This window comes from Pristis pectinata, chromosome 4, assembly GCF_009764475.1.
Source record: "Pristis pectinata isolate sPriPec2 chromosome 4, sPriPec2.1.pri, whole genome shotgun sequence".
Classification (NCBI taxonomy): Eukaryota; Metazoa; Chordata; class Chondrichthyes; order Rhinopristiformes; family Pristidae; genus Pristis; species Pristis pectinata.
In genome coordinates this window covers 50705822-50719521 of record NC_067408.1, presented here as the reverse complement: position 1 = coordinate 50719521, position 13700 = coordinate 50705822, and the positions used below count along the sequence as shown (strand labels likewise).

The 13700-nt window shown below is 41.4% G+C and overlaps 1 protein-coding gene across 1 annotated transcript; it reads right to left on the bottom strand.

Annotated features, from left to right (window-relative positions):
• Positions 1-587: 587 nt before the first annotated feature.
• LOC127569207 (synaptonemal complex central element protein 3-like) lies at positions 588-13081 on the bottom strand. The gene is made up of 3 exons (XM_052013612.1): positions 12756-13081; positions 10659-10761; positions 588-733 (listed from the first exon to the last, which is right to left on the bottom strand). The coding sequence occupies exons 1-3, from the start codon at positions 12792-12794 to the stop codon at positions 588-590; spliced, it is 288 nt and encodes a 95-aa protein (XP_051869572.1). The 5' UTR covers positions 12795-13081.
• Positions 13082-13700: the final 619 nt, after the last annotated feature.

Below are 13700 nucleotides of genomic sequence, written 5' to 3'. Positions count from 1 at the left end.
GTGGTGAATCAGAATTGATTTCCTCCTCTGTTTCTGACCATCAACTCTCAATTAAAGATGCTATAAGCAGAAACATATTCTGATGGCAATAATTTTCAGCCTCACATATTTTGGGGCTCCATTTATATTTTTAAATATACTTCTCAATTCTCTAAAATTGCTTTCTAAAAATAGAGGCCAATACATAAACATAAGTAAAACCAGGCTTTTAATAGCAAAAAGAAAATTGTAGACAAAATACACAAAAACGTTGCCATTTCCTATCAAAGCAAATGCAGCTCCACTAAGTATATTAATACAAAATATTCTGAACAAGTAATTGACATAATGGAGTAGAAATGTACCCTGAGCAGTGCTGCAAAAATCAGACAAACTTTTTGGGAGACATTTAATTCCATTGGCTGCAATGAAATTAAATACTGGTGCCTTATGCAACATGCAGCTGATCCAATATTTCAAGTTGTGTCACCTCCCACAGCTAACTTTTTGACACCAATGAATCAAAAATTATGGATCATGTAACCTTAAACATAAAGCAATCATGTAACCTTAAACATAAAGCATCATAATTATTCTGATTAATCTTCTTATGGCTTGCTTAAAAATTCTTTGTAGTCCTTTTCTACCGACTCTTTGCAGCTCAGATACACATCATTCAATCGCATCATTGATTCTACAACAGAGGGGTCTGTACGGATCGTAACCATTTCATGGATCATACAAGTTGCTTGCACTAGAAAATGTTAGTAAACAAGTTAATTAGAAAGCCATAAAAAGAGAATGCTCATCAGAGAAATTTCCTTTACTTCTATCAACAAAAGTAATTTTGTATATAAGTATTGCACCTGCATTGTTGAATGCTTAGAATTTTTTTATACTGCTGTAATTTATTGAACGTCCAAGCTTTTATTACCAACAATTTCAAAGCTGAATTGATTGGATAATTGACAGTACTGTTTTCGATCTTTACTTTGAGTCGAAGTCGCAGCCATTTTATTTCACTTAGCACTTGTTTTACCCATTCTATTATTATTACTTACCCTCACACATTGATATTTTTTTACCTTCTCCTTCAAATCTTTACATCTCATATCATAAACTTGCTTTTAAAAGGCTGAATATGAATAAAACAATGGCGCATTTGTATCAAGTTGACCTGGTAAATATTTTGATTAAGTGCCAAAGTCAGATCTTGTGTTTGGATCCAGATAGGATTCATCCAATCTTTCTAGGTAGATAATATTAGAAACTGCATCAAAAGGTTCTTCAACAACATAATGTGATCACAATAGGGAAGCCCAAAACAATGAAGAAAATAAATTTGACAGCAAGTTTAGCCATGCCCTGAATATTCTTGAAAGTCTCAGAATTCAAAACCATTCGAAAGTGAAAAATAAACACTTAGAACTAAACAAAATAAACTCAAAGCATTTTAAGATTAAAAAAGCTGTTATTTATTCAGATACCTCATCACCGTTGCCTTCCATTGAAACAAATAGTGAAGCACATCCTGCACCAGCTTGAAGCGGGCACAGAATGTTCATGCAGATTCTCCACCACGTGATGAGAAATAACATTTTCAACCTCTCTCACAGGATACCACAAAGTTATTTGGTTATTTAGGGAAATGTTTGCAACTATGCAGGGATACACCAACATGTTTCCACAAATGTCCAAGTTGTAATTGCTTGTTTCTAACTAATAAAAGATAAATCACTATTCTATTCAGAAGTTCCAGTTGACCACATACAAGCAACATGAGTTTCATTCTTCTTGTGCACTCCCTGCTGCCAACACATTGTTCTCAGCAAGAGGTCAGATGTCATCAGTTAACTCTCCAGTTATAAGACAAATGAAAAGACAAAGGCGAAATTAGAAAAGGGCCTCTATTTCAATAGAACTAGTCGAATTCAAAAAGGGCTGACAAATATGTACACATATTTAACAAATGCAGATTAGCTTTTCACTTGTTCTTTGTTGTCCACGGTAATACAGACTATGCAATCTAGAAAAGATCCAAGACAAATGCATGTATGTAGGGTTGTAACACATATAAATTTTAACACATATAAATTTCAAAAACTGCAGAAATGTTCTATGGAAATCTTGGCCAAGTTTCAGCAGGTAAAGAGGTCTTGGAGGGCACTTCCAACAGTTTACATATATCTCTTCAAAGGTATTCTTCAATGGGTGACTGTCAGGAGAAGGAAGGAGAATAGGTAGGTGGTGCAGAATAGCCCTGTGGCCGTTCCCCTCAATAATAGGTATACCGTTTTGGATACTGTTGGGGGGAACGATCTACCAGAGGAAAGCCTCAGTGCCCAGGTCTCTGGCACTAAGTCTGGTGTGTGGCACAGAAGGGAAGGCGGGAGATGAGTTGAACGGTAGTGAGAGGGGACTCAATAGTAAGGAGGGCAGACAGAAGATTCTGTGGACGTGAAAGAGACTCCCAGATGGTATATTGCCTCCTCCCAGGTGCCAGGGTTGGGGATGTCTCTGATCGGGTCCACTGCATTCTGAAAGGGGAGGGCGACCAGCCAGAGGTCATGGTACATATTGGTACCAATGACATAGGTAGGAAAAGAGATGAGGTCCTGAAGAGGGAATATAGGGAGCTAGGTAGGAAGCTGAAAAGCAGGACCTCAAGGGTAGGAATCTCTGGATTGCTGCCTGTGCCACGTGCCAGTGAGGGTAAGAATAGGTTGATTTGGCAGATGAATGCATGGCTGAGAAGTTGGTGCAGGGTTTCAGATTTGTGGATCATTGGGATCTCTTCTGGGGAAGGTATGACCTGTACAAAATGGACAGGTTACACCTGAACTGGAGGGGGACCAATATTCTTGCGGGCAGGTTTGCTAGAGCTGTTGGGGAGGGTTTAAACTAATTTGGCAGGGGGATGGGAACCCAAGTGATAGGTCAGAGGTTGGTGCATCTAGTGTACAAGTAGATGCAGCATGTAGAAAGACTGCGAGGAAGGATAGGCAGTTGAAAGGGCAAAATTGCAGTCAGTTGGATGGGCTGAAGTGTATCAACTTTAATGCGGGAAGTATCAGGAACAAGGGTGATGAACGTAGAGCATGGGTAAGTACACGGAACTATGATGTGGTCGCCATTAAAGAGATTTGGCTGTCACAAGGGCAGGAATGGCTGCTGGATATTCTGGAGCTTAGATGTTTCAAAAGTGACAGGGATGGAGGTAAAAGAGGTGGGGGAGTGTCTTTGCTAATCAGGGACAATGTCACAGCTGTAGAAAGGGAGGACATCCTGGAGGGATCATCTACTGAGTCAGTGTGGGTGGAAGTCAGAAACAGGAAGGGAGCGATCACTCTACTGTGAGTATTCTACAGATCCCCCAACAGCACCAAAGACACTGAGGAGCAGATTGGGAGGCAGATTTTGGAGAGGTGCAAAGATAACAGGGTTGTTGTTGTGGGTGATTTTGACTTACCTCATATTGATTGGCACCTCCTTCGTGTAAAGGGGATAGGTGGGGCAGAGTTTCTTAGGTGTGTCCAGGAAGGATTCCTGACACAGTATGTGGACAGGCCAACTAGAGGAGGCCATACTGGACCTGGTACTAGGCAATGAGCCTGATCAGGTTTCAGATCTCTCAGTGGGACAGCATTTTGGAGACAATGACCATAACTCCTTGACCTTTACCATAGCCTTGGAGAGGGATAGAAGCAGACAATATGGGAAAGTATTTAACTGGGGGAGGGGGAATTGGGAACAGATGTTCTTGGGGAAGTGCACAGTGGAAATGTGGAGGTTGTTTAGGGAGTACTTGCATGGGGTTCTGGATAGGTTTGTCCCATTGAGGCAAGGTAAGCTTGGTAGAGTGAAGGAACAGTGGTTGACAAGAGACATAGAATATTTTGTCAAGAGGAAGAAAGAAGTTTACCTAAGATTTAGAAAACATGGATCAGACAGGGCTCTGGAGAGTTACAAGGTAGCCAGGAGAAAGCTTAAGAATGGACTTAGGAGAGCAAGAAGGGGGCATGAGAAGTCCTTGGCAAATAAGATTACAGAATACCCCAAGATGTTATACACCTATGTGAGGAATAGGAGGATGACAAGAGTGAGGGTAGGACCGATCAGAGATAAAAGAGGAAACATGTGCCTGGAGTGGGAAGAAATAGGGGATTCTTAATGAATACTTTGCTTCAGTAGTCACCAGTGAGAGAGACCTTGACGTTTGTGAGGATGGCGTACCACAGGCTGATACGCTGGAGCATGTTGATGTCAGGAAAGAGGATGTGCTGGAACTTTTGAAAAACATTAGGATAGATAAGTCACCGGGGCTGGACGGGATATATCCAAGGTTATTACGGAAAGTGAGGGAAGAAATTGCTGTGGCTTTAGCCATGATCTTTGCATCCTCACTGGCCAAAGGAGTAGTGCCAGATGATTGGAGGGTGGCAAATGTTGTTCAAGTAGATGCAGCGTGTAAGAAAGGGAGTAGGGAAACCCTGGGAATTACAGACCAGTAAGCCTTACTTCAGTGGCGGGCAAATTACTGGAGAAGATTCTTAGAGACAGGATTTATGGGAATTTTAAGAAGTGTAGGCTGATTAGGGACAGTCAGCATAGTTTTGTGAGGGGCAAGTCATGCCTTATGAGCCTGATTGAATTCTTTGAGGATGTGACAAAGCACATTGATGAAGTTAGAGCAGTGGCTGTGGTGTACATGGATTTTAGTAAGGCATTTGATAAAATGCCCCATGGAAGGCTCATTCAGAGAGTCAGGAGGCATGGGATTCGGGGAAACTTGGCTGTGTGGATTCAGAATTGGCTCACCCATAGAAGACAGCGGGTGATGTCTAGATGGAGTATATTCTGCCTGGAGGTCGGTGACCAGTGGTGTCCTGCAGAGATCTGTTCTGGGATCCCTGCTCTTTGTGATTTATATAAATGATTTGCATGAGGATGTGGAAGGGTGGGTTAGTAAGTTTGCTGATGACACAAAGGTTGTTGGTGTTGTAGATAGTGTAGAAGGTTGCTGTAGATTACAACAGGACATTGGTAGGATGCAGAACTGGGCTGAGAAGTGGCAGATGGAATTCAACCTGGAAAAGTGTGAAGTGATACACTTTGGAATATCAAATTTGAAGGCAGAATACAAGGTTAATGGCAGGACTCTTAGCAGTGTGGAGGAACAGAGGGATCTTGGGGTCCATGTCCATAGATCTCTCAAGGTCACCGCGCGTCGATAGGGTTGTTAAGAAGGCATATGGTGTGTTGGCCTTCATTAGTCAGGGAATTGAGTTCAAGAGCCGCGAGGTTATGTTTCAGCTCTATAGAACTCTGGTTAGACCACACTTGGAATATTGTGTTCAGTTCCGGTTGCCTCTTATGAGGATACATTGAGTGAGCTAGGGCTTTTCTCTTTGGAGAAGAGGATGAGAGGTGACTTGATAGAGGTGTACAAGATGATAAGAGGCATAGATCGAGTGGACAGTCAGAGACTTTTTCCCTGGGTGAAAATGGCTAACACAAGGGGGCATAATTTTAAGGTGATGGGAGGAAGGTATAAGGCGGATGTCAGAGGCAAGTTTTTTTTACACAATGCACTGCCAGCAGAGGTTGTGGGGGCAGATACATTAGGCACATTTAAGAGACTCTTAGATAGCCACATGAATGATAAAAAAATAGAGGGCTATGTGGGAGGGAAGGGTTAGATAGATCTTCAAGCAGGATAAAATGTCGGTACAACATCGTGGCCTGAAGGACCTGTACTGTGGTGTAATGTTCTATGTTCTACATTCAAAAAGTTATGAAGAGCTGAAATACTACTATGATTTAACATTTGAAAGCTTAAAAATAATCAAGAATTATAAAAGAAAATGTAACAGGAATGTAACATGCAACCTACAAAACTTACAAGAGTTGTGGTGTGTTGCATCACCTTTAATTTCACTCCTTCACAAGGAATTCACATGAATCAGTTAGAGAAAGCCACAGAATATCATGAAGTAGATATTAAGAACCACAGGGTCTTATTACAAATATCTCCACCACTTAAACTGCACCGCTCAATTGTAATCATGAATTTAATTGCCTGGAGACAATCAAACAAAACTACCCAGACACATATACAAATTTTTATCAAAAATGTGATTGGTCTTATTCTGGTGCTGCTCTCAATTACCTTTCAGAACAGTCTGTGTGGGCTGTAGAATCCTCCAAACCATACACTATGTGGTAAAGTCATAGACAGACTTCTCAAGGACTCCAGCAATGTGCTTGACACTGCCTGGACTTACTGTCTGGAATCCCTGCCCATGTGACATTATTTTTTTGGATGTGGACAGTTTAATAAGCCTTTGCATTTGTGATTCAAACCAGGCTGTAAACAGCAGAAAAACACTATGATGCTGGAGGAACTCAGAAGGCCAGGCAGCATCCGAGAAAAGCAGGCAGTCAACGTTTCGGGTCAGGACCCTTCTTCAGGACTGAAGATAGGAAAAGCGGAAGCTCAATATATAGGAGGGAAAAGAAGAACTGTGATAGGTGGACAAAAGAGAGGAGGTGGGGTGGGCACGAGGAGGTGATAGGTAGATGCAGGTAAGGGATAGTGATAGGCAGGTGCGGGGGAGGAGGGGAGAGCAGATCCACTGGGGGATGGGTCAAAGGTAAGGAGAGAGGAAGAAAAAGGGAGGTAGAAAAAAGATAGGCTAGGAAAGGGAAGAAAAGAAGAGGCATGGTTGGGGGGGGGCATGGTGGTAATTACTTAAAGTGCGAGAATTCAATGTTCATGCCATTAGGCTGCAAAGTTCCAAGATGGAAAATGAGGTGCAGGAGAATTCGAAGTGCAAACTGGAGGAACAGCACCTCATTTTCCATCTTGGAACCTTGCAGCCTAACAGTATGAACATTGAATTCTCCCACTAAGTAATCCCTACCCCCTTACCCACACCCCCCCCCCAAAAATCCTTCTTCTCTTCTTCCCTTTCCTAGCCTATCTCTCTTTTCTCTACTCCCCCTTTTATTTTCATCTCTGCTTACCTTTGACCCATCCCCTGGTGGATCTGCTCTCCCTTCCTCCATTGCACCTGCCTATCACTCTCTTACCTGCATCTCCCTATCACCACCTTGTGCCCACCCCACCTCCCCTCTTCTGTCCACCTACCACTGCTCTGCTTTTCCATCTTATACACTGGGCTTCCCTTTTTCCTATCTTCAGTCCTGAAGAAGGGTCCTGACCTGAAACATTGACCACCTGCTTTTCTCCAATGGCTGCTACCTGGCCTGCCGAGTTCCTCCAGCATCATTGTGTTTTTTTAATTCCAGCATCTGCAGTCCTTTGTTTCTCTAGGCTGTAAACAATAAATAGGCTTCAGGTTCCATACTGCCTATGCCCACCCTGAAAGTCAGAATAATTTAACATCTGTTCAAATTGTTTTAAATAATATGAAAACATTAGAGCACATTCAAATATAACATGTTGTGCAATTTGTTCCAGAGTCAGTGAACCTATTCCAATGAATGGGGTTGCCTGTCATACATCAACTCTCTCTTGCATATAGCTGGGGAGCCAGATCGTAAATATATCCGGCCCCTCTCTTCAGAACACCAATGCTCATCATCAGACTTCTGCATTTCAATATGCATTGATGGAAATCTGAAACAGTTCGGACATTGAATGGCCAGTGGTACCTTGCAAAGTTAATGATTGCAGGTAACATGATTCTGCCCATTATTTTATCCAGAAATAAGCTTTTTTTTCAGAAAAGTAGGATTTAGGTTTCTCATCTTCTGCGAAGCATGCACTATGTAAAGATCAATGTATCCTTCATTTATCTTTACATAAGACTGTGCATGTTTTGCAAACTCACTTCCTAAATTTCCAGGGTGAATGTACTTGTGTGGATGCTTGCCAACATGGAGTTGAATGATGCAATGTGCTATGAAGTGCATGGCTGCTATTGGTCACTGGATTATGCCTTTTGTCCTTTGTTAAACCTGCAAAAATGCAAGTACAAATACTGTCGATGTATCTTTATATTTAAGTACACAATGTCTTTCCCTAATTTTCTGACACAAGTCAGCTGTTCAAAATGTTCTTCAAGGTCAGTGACAGTGTGACTGCATTGTTTAGAAACTAAAAGGATGCATTTCATAAGCTTTGAGCTAGGATAAGGCCTCATGCATTCTCCATCTCCTGCTCCAAAGTCTCAATGTAACACTTTCCGGCACCTGCTACATAAAAGTGAGATGGCAACTTTACTTGTCCTCCTCTTGTTATCATGTCTCCCTCATTATATGTATTGCAGCATTCAGAAGTAGAGACATGCATCACATTGGGGGGTTAATAAATCACTAAAACTCAAATGTTGGGTTGCCATTCTTAAGTTTCGTGATGACATAAACAAAGATTATTCAACAAATATAAATTGTCATTGATAGAGATGGTATGGTATACAAAAGAAGAAATATATAATGAAATACAACTTGATGTAAGATAATAGAAAGTTAGATAAATAATGTTGAAATATCTAGGTAAGAAAGGTGCTTTCATCAATCTAATAATTATTGTATGCATTAATTAGGTTGTATGGTGGTCCCTTACACTGGTGTTACTGAACTTAATCAGCACTGAATATATGCCATCTGTAGTGCAGCTGCCCTTGATGCTGCCAAATGCTTGCTGCAATAAACTTTCTTTGCTTTTTCTACACAGTGGTGTGCAGCTGCTGCCACAATTTATCATGGAAGATTCAAAAAACTATTGTCTTGAAAGGTCCTTCAAGTCTTTCAGCAGCAGATGAATTCCATTGTGAGTGAATGTTAAATGGAATTTTATATTGTGTTTTCTCTTCAATCACGGAATGCAATTTAGATGAATTCAGAAACAAAGCCAGATTCAGCAATGTACCAAGTAGGTGTATGCAAACTGCATTGAATACCTTGGGCAGGCATTGTAGATTGTGATTAAAATTTTGTTTGGTCCAAAGCTTTTCCATTAATTGACTTAATTTGCTATGCTCTATATTTTAATATTCATGAAAGCTTCAGCTATTGTACTTATTCTTATATAAGTGAGCAAATTGAAACATCCATGCATTACATGGGATGAGGAATGGAAGCTGCAGGTGAAGGCAGTGCAACATGCTGCTGGCCTAGAACAATAACAAAATGATGGCAGAAATACAAATGGCTCCTTCTCTGAAATGATGATAACAGGGCAGGATAGTTTAGGGCAGTGCTATGCATAGGAAACCAGAACATTTTAGATTAAAAATAATAAGTGGTACTCAGAGTCAGAAATGGGAAATAGTAATGGATTAAACTTGTTCATTATCTAGTTAGGTACAAATGCATCACAGAAAATTTGCCAAGTGTTTTGTAATTATGTGTTGTAATAGCTTGGCCTGTTGAAAGACAGTGAGTGCACAGTAGATGCACATGCCATCATGAAGAGAGGCACAGTGTGTGCAGCAGTTAGTGCTGCTATGTCAAGGCTCCAGGGACTCAGGTTTGATCCTGACCGCAGATGCTGTCTTTGCAGAATTTGTGCCTTCTCTCCATGACTGCAAGGGTTTTTCCAGGTTCCTCAAGTTTCCTCCCACATTCCAAAGATGTGCTTGTAGGTTAATTGGCTAAAGTAAGTTACTGTATAGTGTACATTAACAACAAAAGAAGAGCAATGGAGAGTTAGTGGGTATTCGCGAGACAGGATGTGTTGTAGGGGTTCAGAGAAATACGAAAGGGGAATTCATCTGGATGAATTTCTGCCTTCAATGTTGTGATAAGTTATACAATGAAACAAACATAAGATGGTCAGCCAAATTAGAGGAAGATGATCCACCATCTCTCTTGACTGACAAGAGTCAAAGGCTCTGGTGAAATTGAAAAAGACCTCTGTGCTTCTAAATGAGTGGAATCCACACTACAGTTCAGGGACCAGCTCTGGGAGGTGGCTATTGAGGCTATTGGGAGGTGATGCATTTTCCTTTGGAAAAACAGCAGGAAGACCCATCTGTAGTTACTGCATATAAATTTGTTTTATTTCTTAACAACTTCTGAGGTCCTCTGTCATGTCCTCCACATCCCAGACATAGGAGAGGAGATTGTAAATTTATGATTGCAGTTCCTCACTGCTAAGCTTTAGAGCTTCAATGGGAATGCTGTCTGCTACCGAGGCCTTGTTGTTTGTAAGCTGACATGCGATGGCCTTCAAGATTTCTTGTCGGTTAGGGATGGTAGTAGGTGGGTGTTTGACCTGCTGAATATTTCCAGAATTTTATCTTTTCATTGTAGATTTCTGGCATCTGCAGTGTATTACTTGCCAGGTTATATCCATGAAGTCTCTAATGACCCACCACAATCTGATGGAGTCAGGGATACACCATTCATTCCCTGTTAGACCATTTCCCATTGTTCAAAATCCCAGACAATTCATGGTATCACCTGATTTCAGAATTGCTTTTAATGCTTTTATACCCTGAACTCTCCTTTCTCAATCTGACTAATCTGAAAACATCCTTCACTGATGCTACACCTTGGCTTTTTGATCTAGGATTCCCTGGATCTCTCACTCCAATGTGACCAGAACTTCCCTCTCAGATTCTGTAAATTTCTCATATGTTTGCTGATGAAGCTGACCAATTTCCAGCAAAATATGATAAAATCTAATCATAGGCAGTAACAGGCTGCACCTGATAACATCTCCAATTCATTTAACTTTTCTTCCAATTCACTGCGTGTATCTTCAAGCAACTTTATGAGATCTTCATGGGTACACTCTATTGCTTCTGTTATCTATAAAAAATTGAGACCATAGAATTACCAGAACAATTTTTAATGTAGTTTTAAGTAATGCATCATAACTTACATCATTTAAAGCAATGATGTCATACTCTGATTGATCCGAAGTACACCAAACAAAACTGGACATTTCATTTTTGAAGAATTTCATTGTATTGTAATGTCAAGATAGTGACCACTAAATTATTATTCTAAGTGTGCAATCAAGATAAAAATCATAGGTCACAGAAGTTTCCTCTAATAACTCTCCTGAGCAAACATACATAGGATTGTTAATGCAATGGCAAGCATTCAATTTGTGCAATAAAACTTATTGAAGTACATCAGACATCTACTGATTTAGCTGAGGCACTGAGTTCACCCAATATAGGAAGTAAAAATGAAAGGCATTGGCACCCCATGGACAAACTAATCAAAAGGTTTATTAAGGTCCCAAACCAAATTTATATTTGGCATCTTTCAAAATGTCACCTGTGCACTTGTGAGGGACTTCAGCTTGAAGTTCAAATTTGTAATAGGGACCAAAGTGAAAGTAACCTGCCCTGCATCCTTTCCTGGTAATGATGTACATTATTTATGTAGTAACATGGGCATATCTGAATGCATATAGTCAACAGTTCTTCAGGCCAGCAAGTATCGTGATGCTTTTGAAAGCTTCAATCTTTGGCAGACACCATATTGGTGGATCTCTGTAAGGGAAGCATTTGCAAACATATGCACTCAGCAGGCTTTAAGAAAATAAGTAAACTTCCTAAAAGATGAAACTCAGTTGCAACAATTTTTGTATGTTAATATGTAAACACATCCATTCTGAAAAATCTTGCTTGATACCGTTTCCACAGAGTAAGAATAAATTAGATGTGATACTGGTTCATCATTCATGTTGGACATCTCCACACACATGCTGATATTTAACTATCTTTCTTAGTTTCCTCAGAAATACTTCCATCCTCTCCTTACTTCTAATGCATCCAGTCAGCCTTCTCTTTCTTTTTGGTTAAATTATTTCATGCTCTGTGTCTACTACTACATTTGGAGGTGAATTTTTAGTTCCCAGTGTTTCCAATAGATGTAAGAAAATACAAGTTCCAGATAGCAACAATTTCCTCCTGAAATTTGTGTACTGAAAACCATGATTATCTGATGTTTGTCACTAATTGTTCACTTCATATTGATCACAAATGTATCTTAAAATATTCCTTACACTTTCCTCCTCAAGTTTAGCCAACGTGACTGTGTAATTTAACTGCAGATATTTCTGAACAGGCATATCAACCTACTATTTCTATTATACAATAATAGATTCCAATATTTACAATTTCACTGTGAAATCTACAACACACAAACTGTTCCTGCTCTTTCCGCCTGAAAGATCCATTTTTGACAATCACAGAAAAGCTGTGAAGATCACCTGCATGGCATGCACTTTTCATATCCTGTAATTCATTAGTTATATTTTATTCAGAATTTCATTCGACATGTGTAGTTAGGGAGCAATCATACTTTTGACTACATTGCAACAGAATTTCCAACTAAATTTTACTTCATAAACTGTAACTAATGGTTCCAGAATGCAACGAATAAAAGAGAAGTAAATGTAGTGATCTTTACTGCTGGTAGCATTTAAAATTAAGCAACGTTATGAATTAAATTAAGTACTGGGGAGGCTCAGTAGTCACCAGTTCTGATCATTGATCTGAAAAGTTGGCCGTTTCTCTCTTTACAGATGCTGCCCAACCTGCTGTATTTCGAGCATTGCTAGTTTTTATTTCAAATTGCCAGCATTTTGATTTTCAATTAACAAAAATATTTCTCCTTTCATTAACCATCAGCACACTAGCGGGGAAGAGATATTTGGAGAGCTGCGGTCTGTGCAGGTCACGGGACATGGGGTGGGGTGGTGGAGTGAGACCCGCCGCTTCCCGCTCTGGGTGCAGAAGCCACCCCACCCCCCATCCCTGCCTCTGCTTCACCGACACAACCGGTACCTGCGGGTGTACCACGGCCAGGTCTTGTGCGTGCGCCATGCCTGAAGCCCACCGATCTCCTCCGTGTGCCCGGCAACCAACGGGTGCGCCGTCCGTTAACCCGTTCGCACCGAACAATCCGCCGTCCGTTAGACCCCTGGCGCCGGTGGACGCGCGCCGACCGTTAGACCCCTGGCGCCGGTGGACGCGCGCCGACCGTTAGACCCCTGGCGCCGGTGGACGCGCGCCGACCGTTAGACCCCTGGCGCCGGTGGACGCGCGCCGACCGTTAGACCCCTGGCGCCGGTGGATGGGCGCCGTCCGTTAGACCCCTCGCGCTAAGGGACCCGCGGCCTGTTGTGCCGGTGGGGCGCTCCGTCCGTTTAACCGGCCACGTGGACAGTGGACAACTCCAGCCACCCACGGCGGGAGAGCGGCCCGGGACACGTCCGGTTGGTATCCGTGCGGAATTTTCCCCTCTGAACTGTTGCTGAACAAACGGACGAGAGGATTTGCCAGATTCACATGTCCACCCGTCCCAAAGCGAGAAATACAACAAACAGCAGCCCATATTGGTGGCTAGGGCTAATTATCTCACGCGTATTTGAATAATTGCTAGTTTTAGATTTGTTGGCATTTTGCAGTGTAGGTGTTTGGGACTTCATCTATGTGGCGAGTTGCAGTTTAAATCTGAGAATGCATCTTTTCTGTGAGTGATTAAATTATTCCCAATCTGATTAAATGGCCTTAATTATGTAAACAACTGGGGTCAAAGAAAGTGCCAAACTAATACCAGGTTGGCTCAATTTTTTTTGCTGGTGATGAGCTAGGTCTGACCGGTTTAGCAGTCCCTGCACCTCTGTATTTCACAGCTTTTATCTTCCTTGATTTGTGTTTCGCCTAACTGCCTTCATTAATCTATCAACTAGGTTACTTCATCAACAGCAACGGACAATCTGCTGGGGG